The sequence below is a fragment of the Pelodiscus sinensis genome, chromosome 1, assembly GCF_049634645.1.
Source record: "Pelodiscus sinensis isolate JC-2024 chromosome 1, ASM4963464v1, whole genome shotgun sequence".
NCBI classification, from domain to species: Eukaryota; Metazoa; Chordata; order Testudines; family Trionychidae; genus Pelodiscus; species Pelodiscus sinensis.
This window is the reverse complement of record NC_134711.1, coordinates 303,652,756-303,663,951: the sequence shown is the minus strand read 5'-3', so window position 1 is coordinate 303,663,951 and position 11,196 is coordinate 303,652,756. Positions and strand designations below refer to the sequence as shown.

Sequence of the window (11,196 nt, the reverse complement as noted above, 5' to 3'; positions counted from 1 at the left end):
AGTTACACTGGTATAAATCAGGAGCAACTGTACTCAAACCAACACCGGAGGTTCATCAGAGCACAGATTCTCTGCACTCTACTTCCCGCAAAACTCAACTCACTCCTCATTTCTACTATTTCACTCTTCCACTGGAATTCACTTTCCTCTGCTAATGCTTCTAGGGTGTTAATTTAGGTGCTGAAAGCACCATCAATTCAAAATCCAAATTCTCACTGACTTTAGTCAATGCGAAGATGGCATCAAGGCCAAATACCCTTGTGAAAATTTTGAGGCATGTGAGCCCCCAAGTTGTTATATGACTTGCTCCTCTACAGGAACTTCAGCTAGTACCAGGTCACCAAACACCTACATGCCTATAATCATGAGAGACACTAAGATTTCATTTGCATTATTACTTGTTATGTGCCAATGCTGTGCTTCTCTGTTATGTGAACTGCCATTTTTCTCGTGTTCACTTTAGTCACAGCTTACAGATTTCTTAGTTAAATTCTATAGTCAAAAAGATACTTGCTGAACTATGAATACAGAATTTTACATAGGTCCATTGCTTAACAGTCTGAACATGTTTGTAAATGGCCACCTATGTCAAATGGCTACATAAATAATATTTACGCAATGTTCAGTCATTGTGGTATCTAGGCAAGAACAAAATAGCATTCCAACATACAATACAAATAAATGGAATGAATAGCAATAAGAAATGGAATAAAATAAGAGACTAAATAGGAATATAAATGCAAAAATAATATAGAAAAGTGTGTGTAGACAGGCTTTTTATTTTTAAAAATATTTCTTAATTTCATGAAATATATGTAAAGTACAGCACAGGTACGATATCAAGTCAGTTTACAGGTAACATGCCAATTATTTACATGTGATATATGTACAGAGTGCAGATAACTGAAATCCCACTACAAAATAAACAAAAAGTTCAATATGATAATTTACTACTAGTAACTTTTTAAATATATTTTACTTTCTCATGTTATTGATTGCATATAAATTCCTGGTATTAAAACACAGTATAATATCTAAGAATTCTATAAACTCTAGTATCATCAAAATAATCATCATAAATATCTTTCAGAATTGAAATAATAAATGTATGATCTGCCAAACGACCTTTACATTTGCTGCAGTCCAAACCCTCAGAAGGCTGGGAGCAAATCCTGACCACCAGTGCCAGAATATTAATGCTGATTCCCAGCATTACCTTTACAAGAAGCTCAGATACACAAGGACTTTAAAATAAAGTATCCAAAGAGGAAATCACCATTTAAAGCAACAAAGACACTCAAATAACCCATGATATGATGCCACATACAGAACAACAAATACTATATTATGATCTTTAATGGCTGAAATACAGAGGATCCAACATATTTTGATTATCCTGGTTAATAGTTTGGTCAACAGTCTCAAGCCATGTCTTCACTGAGTGGAAGATCGATGCTGCCACGATCGATATTCTGGAGTCTGATTTAGCAAGTCTAGTTAAGACACACTATTTCAGACTCAGAGGATGCTTCCATCAGTGGCTGGTGGCAAAAGCTCCCATCGGCCTCCCACAGTGGGGATGGCAGGGAAACTTGAATTACAGGACATCAACTCCAGCTACGTAATTAACGTAGCTGGAGTTGTCTGTCTTGATTCGACTTTCCCCTTTAGTGTAGGCCCATCCTCAGTTTTGCATAAGCAATACCGAGAGGGGTGTTACAGCAACAATCACTAGAGCTGTGTGGTCTGGAGGAAAATGACAATGCCCTGTGTTTGATCCCTGATGGGTGGGGTGATTTACAAGGGGATCCTTTACTAGAGAAAACAAATGTTAGAAACTTTAAAGATAATATTGGGCTATATCAAACCTTCTCCTTTTAGGCAGAACACCTATTGATTTCAATGGACACTTCCTTTAAATACTGAGGGGCAGATCTTCAGCTGGTGTAAATTGTCAGCCCTTCATGTTTATGTCAGTGGAATGATGACAATTCACACCAGCCGAGGATTTGCCTTATGATTATATGATAAGGTCTTTGATTAGGAGAGTCGTCTTCTTGTCCCTTACCCAATAAGTGCTTGAATTGGTTTTTAACACAAGAAACATTCAGATTAACGTGTTTTTTTAATATCACTATTTATTCTGATGCAATATTACTAAATAGAAAGTAAAACAGGCCCCAGTGCACAAGTATACAAATTATTCCTGTGTTATAATGCTTTTTTGCTGTTGAATTACTCACTCTGTTCTGCACGCTTAAATTTTACTCTCACCCCTGCTAAGATTACTTTCCTAAAGGAAATCAAAACAAAACCCTGATTCCAATTACAGACAATAAATAGGGAGTTTGAAGGGAAAATAAAAGGAATGACGTGTTACTTATTACTACCAAGAATTAGCTCGTGAGTAATTCTCTGTATAATTTTCTCCAGAAATAATTCAACAATGCACTTGTGGGTTAGTTACATTATTATAAACAGCACCTGGGAGAATAGAAAAATTTATCAGGGCCCAAAACTATCATTTAATTTAAAAGCCATCTCACATAGTATTCAAAACTCCAAAATGTGGCAAGAACATTTTAATGCTGAACTTGTAGAAATGATCATGAAAACTAATTTTTCATTCTGACCAACTTTAATAAAAAGTTTGGCTATAGAATACTTTACAGATTTATCATAAACTATAAACAACCTTTCAACAAATTTATTTGTGCATGTTTGATTGCGATAAGTAACAAACGGTTTAACAAAGAAATACACACAAATAATTAAACTGTATACACAGACACGGTTTTCACAAGTCACTAACATCATTTTGAATATGCTAGCAAATGTGATTCTTACCCAGATACATTTGCAAACTGTGGTATGCTTGAGAAAATTGCTACATCTTTTCTAGCGGGATAATACAGAAGGCTTACCATAAGCCTGTAGTGCTTGTAGACTGAATCCAGGGCTGATCTTAAAAAAATAATACAGGGATCCACTCAATCAATATTTTAATTGACTAATTTCCTGATAGAGCAGCCTTCACACACTGTCTTTAAAAATCCTTAAAACAAACAAAAGACAAAAAGGAAAAAAAATAATACAAATCATTTAAAGAACCCAAGCCCCAAAACACCTGGAAAGGTTTTCTGCTCTGGGAAGCAGTGGGCGTACCACTACCAAAAAGCTCAGGTCCAACACTCTCTCCTGCATTCATGTGTCCCTAGGTACATGGCTTCCTGATGTCTCTTCAGTGCCAGTTTTGCTACTTTGGCTACTGGTGAGTACCTTCTTGCAACGCTTGAAGCTGGATGTGCACCATCAGCACAACAGAGAAACTGACTGCACTGGAAGTGCTCACTCAATGCACCATGTAATAGAGAGAGGAATAAAAAATTAACAAATATCTTTCATCTCTTTCAGCTCAGGTAATGTGAGAGTCACTTGTAGCAAACCACAGGAATCACATTTTCAGATGGAAATGTGAATTAAAAGGAGGCATTGTCCCTTTAAAATTATATGCAGGATGCAGAGTGGCTGATTGACAGATTCCGTATGTACCCCATCCATGCACTACTGAGGAAAAGAAGGAAAATGCTCACACAGTATATAGGCTTAAGTTAAAAAAAAAAAAAAAAAAAAAAGCAGCACTGATCTTCCTCTTCAGAGTTCCAAGACTGTAACTCACCCAAAGGGCTCTAAGGAATTGTTCGACTCCACGGGATTCACAAAAAGAGCCAGACTGTGATTGCCCTGATGGAGAAATCAGGGTGGGGGAAGGATAACTCAAATAAGCGTTTTGCCCCCGCCCACTGCACCCCTGTGCAGAGGCCAGATAGTATGTCTCAGGATACTACTTCACAGTAGGGTCACTGATAGTTCTAGGCTTCTGAGCAGGGTCTTGCCTCTTTCTGCACTCACTACCACCAGGAGTACAGATAGCGCCTCTCCTTGGATTGTTGTGAGGAGGCAAAAGCTTTGTTACCCCACCATCTTAGGATGGAGCCGTCAAGCACAGCCCAAACATCGGCAACCAACAATATGTTAACGCAGCACGAGATAAGAGAAGTTAAAATCGCAGAATTAATTACATAGCTCTTGACTCAGAGGAAGTGCCCATTGAAGTCAACATGAGTTTTATCAAATTTAAGAACTCCAAGCTTTGAGCAGCTGAGGAGCCTCCTTCCTATTTTACTTCGTCTCTATTGGATATTTGTCTTGACAATTCAAGAGGACCAGCTTTGGAATTATCCATCACAATGTACCGAGGGAATGCTCTTCATGACACACGGGGGGGGGGGGGGGGGGGGGAGGTATCACCTACTGATAGTGAACAAGGAGAGTATGAAGCTGTTGATAGTGAAGTAGAATTAAGAGCCCAAATTATTGTGAGTCACTTAATTATGCAGTCATGGATCTCATGGTCTATCCTCCAGTACCTGGTTCCAATCTGCCTCTTACTAGCTTACTTGAAACTGGTGAGAAGCCTCTATCTGTGTCATACAAAGGATTCCAAGAGTCTTCCAGCTGAGCTCCATCTGGTGCCCTCATTACCGTAGAGATGGCTCTTGCCACCAGCCTAAATTTCAGCACTAAAATTACTTTGAAGAAATGACTCATTATTAGCAACTCCCACTGCGTTGTCCAGCAGGCTGATTCAGAAGCTGAGAGAAGTACACTACTTTTGAAAGATGGCATATATTGGCTATACTTAGCCTACTAAGACCACCAAGGAAAGTATCAGAAAATTTGGCAGTGATAAATAGGTTTGTAAAGTTTTCAGCCTTGGGAAAAACTCTTATTTAACTCACTGGAAAGCGGTGCCCACTGTTTCAGTAAATAAAGGTTTAATATATTTAGCAGAGCTGGTAGGAAAAATGCTCAGAAAAACGTGTTGCTGGAATATGCGGCTTTGTCAAAATCAAATTGTTACATAGAGAGAGTTTCATTTCAACAAAAGTCTGACGGAACCTTGCCTGGTGGGCTTCCAAGGGCTGCAGCGCCAGGACAGCACGGCAGGTGTTGTGCCTCAGAGCTGAGGACCCCTGGGCTTCCAGGGTCTGTAGCTCTGGGACAGCCCATGAGGCAGTGCGCGCTGGAGGAGAGTGCCATACCATTTTGCAGAAAATGTCAAAGTTTGGGGTTTTCTTTCTGAATCAGAACAAAACCAAATTTAGAAATATCTAAATCTGTGGCACAATGGAATTTCCTTGTCTTGCCCACCTATAATTTTAATACTGTTGCTGGAGAAACAGCTAACAAGCAAAAGAGTTTGTGTGCGAGGCAATTCTTCCCATAGCATTAACACAGGCCAGCCAATGGAGAGCTGGGGGAGTGCAGCGCGGAGGACAAAGAGGACAGTTGCCCCAGGAGCACAGCAATTCAAAAGGGCCCCAGCCACCATAGAGTGGTGTGGCTGGAGCTTTGGACCCTTTACATTGCCACCAGAGGGCCTCGCAGCATGCTCCAGGTGACTCTTTGGGCCACCTGGGAAAGTGGGGGAAGGGTGCGCTGCCTTCCAGTCAGCACTGGCTGCCCTCAGCCCTGCCCCTTCTGGGAGTGTGGAGCCAGCCTCCCCTCCACTTTGCCCAGGAGCCCAGCAAGTCTGTTCCCTTCCCCGTCCCCCCGGCACTAACAGCACTGAGCTCTGCTGGCAAGGTTTGAATGTGGTGCTGAAATGGTTTTGCTTTGAATCATACATGATGACTAGCCATGCAGTTACTGCAATTTTACTGGAGCAATTCAGTAAAGAGCTACACCCTGATTGAGTGCGTTGCTTAAGCACATGTGAGATTCTGTTGACATCAGTGTAGAATTTTGAGGCCACTATGTATTGACTCTCAAGAATGGATTCACCAGGTTAGCAGCTCTGTTGATTAACTAACTTGGGATGTCCAAATTCAAGGGGAGTTTTGCCAATAAAGCCTTCAGGCCTGGGCCTTTGGTAGTTCTTTAAGCAAGCCCAGTGTTTACCTTGGACATATACTCACTGTTTACTTGGTTTCTGATATTTGTATTTTGTTCTCTCTGTAAAGGATTGTTATTCCATTATAAAGTGCCAGTGCCCTCACTGTTTATTACAGTCTTTTATCAATACAAGCCACTGAACTTTGATGGGAAAACTTACACAGAATTTAATGCCAGTAGTTACAAAATGACTGCATTTTAGTTGCAGCTGTTATTTGTAAATATCTACACCAAGCAGTTTTATTATCATGTTTTGGAATGGATGTCAAATTGTTCAATGAAATTCTAAGGAAACGATATTTCAAAAATTACCAAAATAATTACATTTTGTCTACTTCGGGTATTTTTTTATAGCTAAAAGGCGCCTTTAGAATTCATAGCTTATAAAACTAGGTACTTCACAGATAATTTATCTTGCAGCAGTGGAAAATCTGAAAAACAATTAGATGTCTGATGGCACTGTGTGACTCTGCTGGGTTTTTTTCAGGTTTTTAGATATCTTTTCATTCTTTGTTGCTAACTTCACATATTTTCCCATCATTTTAGTTTCAGGATTTCTTTTGTTTGTTATGGTCGTTTTTGTGAGACAAGCTGAGAATCCCTTAGAAAAGATGGGTGCTAGAAATATAATTTATTATTAATATTAATTATATTGATAAAACAAACTGATGAAATATATGAGGAAATAAAATAAAGCTGTACAATATGTGAATTAAAAGTTGATTTTAAAAATATCACATTTTAAAAGAGAACTTCTTGCTTAAACAGTGTACAACCTAATTTGGTTATCAATTATATAAATTACATACATTACTGCATCTGTATATTGTGATCTCATTGCATAACAAGAGGTTCAAAACTTTGCTTCATGGCAGATTAACTTCTTCCTTGAAATGACTGGGACCAGTCTCACAATCAAGTTTTCTAATCCAGAAGACAGCTCATAGAAATATATTTTGTTTTATGAACTAATATATAATTTTTACATGTAAAACAATATAATTGTAAGCATTGTCAGAGTGCATTGCTGTAAATTTCACACCAGTTGAGCAATATCTCAGGTGTCATATGTTTAACAACTAATTTTCTGATTTTATTGCTCAAATGTTCCTTAACTGTAAAAGAAGTATGCAACATGCTTGTGTTATAAACAATGGAAATTATTTAAACAGAGTACCATCTGCAGTACAAAAAACTGTGAACTATTTCATTACATCCTGTTCCATTTATAGGGAGCTACCTAATTTGCCCTTACAGAATTTGAAGAAAAACTAACATTCTCTGCTAGTGGGCTGATCCCCATATCTGTGTCAGATAAAATCATAGTGCTTATTATTTGTTACCATGGATACCATGAAGATACTGCTGTCCACTAAAGATTACTAGAGGAAGACAACGTAATTCTCAGGAACGAGTCCTGTTTTGCCTTCATAAGTTGCTTTTAACCAGCCTGGTTCCACTGATGGGTACACTGCAAAAAATTATATATAAAATATATACATTAAATTTGTTTTAGTTAAATTTAACTCTTATCCTATATAATTACATTGTCTGATTTTAAAAGAGCAATACCGTTATAAAAGAACAGCATAAGATTGATGGAGATGTAAAATCTTAAATTGAAGTGAAAATCTCTTGACTTCATCTCAAAGATGCAGTTACATTTAAATATTGTGTATAAAGGTAGACACTCTACTACAGCTTACCATTTGAAAATATTGCCCCCTGTGGGAAGGAGAGCTCATGACTGTGCTCAGCTTTACAGGAATACATGGCTTTGGCTTGTCTGAAAGAGATAAACAAGAAAAGGGGGAAGAAAATGTATTTACAAATCTGAGAAGCAGTCTGATGAGCACTGAGCTAGGAACCAGGAAACCTTGACAAAGTTCTAGAGAAAATGCAGGAATCCATTCTAAATTAACTTCAGATTTGCACATGATGTTCTGTAAGCCCTTGGGCAAGTCATTTATCTTCTTTGTACTTCATTTTCCCTAGCTTTAAGTATAGATATAGAAATTTACAGGCACCATACCACCACACTGAGGTTAGGCGAGGATACATTTGTTCAAGGAATATATTAAGTAAAAGTATTGCAGTTGTAATGCAACTGGAGATTATCAGTACCAATTTCTTCCCAATCAGGATGTTAATCTGATCTAATATACCATCTATGGTAGATTTTAATTTTTCAGCATATTATTTTATGTATAGTACATAACTCTCCCTGACTTCCCTCCTATGAAATAAAATTAGTGAACTCAACCTATTACATTAAGATGGACAAAATTTGCACACTAAGGACCTCTCCACTTTACCCTGTGTGCTAGTGCTGCCATGAAGAATGATGAAGAAGGTTGGTTCAGTCATTCCCTTTCCTTCTCCACACCCACTTTTGGAGCTCCATTCCATACACTCCTGTAGGCATTAAGCGGGAATGGAACCGCCCCACCCCAATGGGGTTCCAAATAAAATACAATGTATGGGTGGTAGTTGCTGATATTATGGTGGAAATCTGAGCGTTTAAGCAGTCTGTCTAGAGCATCGGTTCCCCAATTGGTGGGCATGAAGAAATTCCAAGGGGGGCACGAGGCGACCCAGCCCCCCGTCATTCCACCCCACCCTAAGAAAGAGTCCGCATTGGTGCTACCTCCTGCAAAAATGGAGGTAGCACCGGCTTCCTGCGGCATGGGCGGAGGGGGGAGGGAGGGAAAGTCCCGCAGCTGCACACCAGGTCCAGGTCTCACGAAGAACATGAGCTGCTTTCCCCCTCCCCAAACAGCTGGCGCGTTTCCTGAAATGCCGGGTCTATTATGCCGCCAGGGATTTCCTTCCCCCTGTTTCCTGCCTGCGTGGGGGGAGGGGTGGAGGGCGTAGGAGTCCTGGGACTGTACCAGCTCCAACTGCTCAGGCAGCACACACTTTTTGTTCCACTATTTCTTATGTTAAATTACATTTATATTAAATTTTTGTGCCAAGAAAAACTATTTGTGTTTATTTTTAATTTTAAATAAAAATGTTTATACCAAGATTTTGTGTTTATTTTTAATTTGAAATTACGAATTGAATTTGTATTAAAAGTGGGGGTTGGATGATGGTAAAGAGGAGGTGGGCAGGCGTGAGCATTTCTCAAAAATCAAAAAGGGAATGTGATGCTGAAAAGGTTGGAAACCACTGGTCTAGAGGATTCATGTATTATCAATGTGCCTTAGATACAACATTGGTTTCACAGTGCATTTGTCCAGAAATTCTTCTTCAAGGTGGTTCATGAAGAGGTTGGCATATTTGGGAGACATTTTAGTACCCATGGCTGTTTCCATGGTTTGGGCAAAGTGCTCGTTGTTGAATGTAAAAATGTTACAGGTGAGGATGAAATGCATTAGTCTGACAATGTGTTCATGGGGAACAACTGAGGATTATCCACTGTCTTGTAAACATTTGAGGTAGGAAACTATCATGTCATTGTGAGGGACATTGGTGCATAGTGAAGTGACATCCATGGTAGTGAGGCTGATGTACTGAGGGAGGATGCTAATCTCACGGAGTTTATGGAGGAAGTTGGTTGGGTCTTGGAGGTTATGTCTTGGCCCTTTGTCTGGTGAGTGGTTTGAGGATGGTTTCTGTGAGCCCTGATGTTAGTTTATGGTACTCTTGCTCTCAGGAACACTCCTACACTAGCAAGAACTTTCTAAAAACCATAATCAGCTCCAGTAATGGAGGCTTATAGACAACTGTGTATCAGAAATCCATTGATCATCACATGGACTTTCACAGACCCAGAAATTACCCCAAACAAACCAAGAAATCTGTTATCTACAGCCATGCAATCAGATACCACAGAACATGCTGAGGAGAAAGTCTGAGATATTCATTAATGCAGGGTTTTTCAAACTTTGTGATACTACGACCCCCATAAATGCTAAATTAATTTGTGTGATCCCTCCCCACCCTCACTGCCCTGGGTTGCTTCCTCCCCCCTTCTCACCAGACTCCTTGCCCTCCTGGGGTTCCTTGAAGGCATTTGCAGTCCTCAACGCCCTTGCCCCCTGCAGGTCCCTTCCCCCCCGTCTCTTTCTTCTCTATGCCTCTTTTCCGCTCCGCATCCCTCTGGTTCCTCTTTTCTCCTCTCCGGTGTCTCCTCTGCCTCCTCTTCTGACCCCCACATGCCCTTAGGGTACATCTACACTAGCTCATTAGTTCATAGGGTAACGGTAGTTCAAATTAGGATCTTTAATTCGAACTACCTACTCCATGCCGCATATAGCCACGGGCACGGAGTTCAGACTAAGGGGGATTTAAAAATGGTGGCGCCTGGGAACATGCAAATGAAGCCCGGGATATTTAAATCCCGGGCTTCATTTGCAACTCTGTTTGCCCTAATTACCCTAACTAGCTCGAACTAATGAGCTAGTGTAGACGTATCCTTATTTACCTCCGGGTTCTCTGCCCTGACCCAATCCCCCTCAGGCAGCAGGCTGGGAGCCCACCCCCTCCCAACTTGGGAAGAGTTCGGTCGCCCGGCAACCGTGCCCCAGCTGGCCCCTTGCACATCCGCTCCTGCGCCGGCGCTGGCATCACTCTCCCACCACCTTCCCTCCTGCTGCATCCGAGCCTTACTCTAGGAGACCCGTGGCCCTGGCCATGCTGCGCAGCTTGCCGGCGGCTGCCTTCTGCCGTCCTGTCTCTCTTCGTGGCTTGGGGGAGAGGGGTCGCAAGTGAAAAACCAAATCCAGCTGCGACCCCCCTCTAAGTTGCTTGTCACCCCCCTGAGGGTCATGACCCACAGTTTGAGAAATGCTGCGTTAATGAACTTAAAAGTATCTTCACCAAATAAGGACTCTCCAGAGAAGTAGATTGCACCATGAAAAGGGACACTGAAATACCCCCAGGAGAACCTGCTACAATACAGAAGTAGAACCTCTTCTGCCCACACATTGGAACTAGGGATGTAAGCAACTAGTTGACTACCCAATAAGCATAGGCTTATTGGGTAGTCGAGTCACTACTCAACTAGTCGCTCCCCCCAGCTTACTGCCTCTGTATCAGAGGCAGCAAGGGGTTGGAGCAGGAGCCAGTGCTGGGGGAAGCTGGCTTAAAAGCCGGTTCTCCCCAGCACCTTCTCTGCAGGGGAGAATTATTTCAAAATAAGGTGCTATTCTGAAATGTCCCTTATGCCTCATGCAATGAGGTTTACAGGAACATTGGAATAGTGAGCTTGTTATATTGAAATTATAAGACGCG

The 11,196-nt window shown here is 40.8% G+C and overlaps 1 protein-coding gene across 1 annotated transcript in view; it reads right to left on the bottom strand.

Annotated features, from left to right (window-relative positions):
- Positions 1-761: 761 nt before the first annotated feature.
- ARHGAP42 (Rho GTPase activating protein 42) overlaps positions 762-11,196 on the bottom strand; it is a gene marked incomplete at its 5' end in the record, with an annotated part of 102,595 nt that continues 92,160 nt past the window's right edge. Inside the window, 2 exons of the mRNA XM_075920006.1 lie at positions 762-7,429; positions 7,665-7,744. Of these exons, the coding sequence (XP_075776121.1) occupies positions 7,341-7,429; positions 7,665-7,744 (169 nt within the window). The remainder of the gene's footprint in view (positions 7,430-7,664; positions 7,745-11,196) is intronic.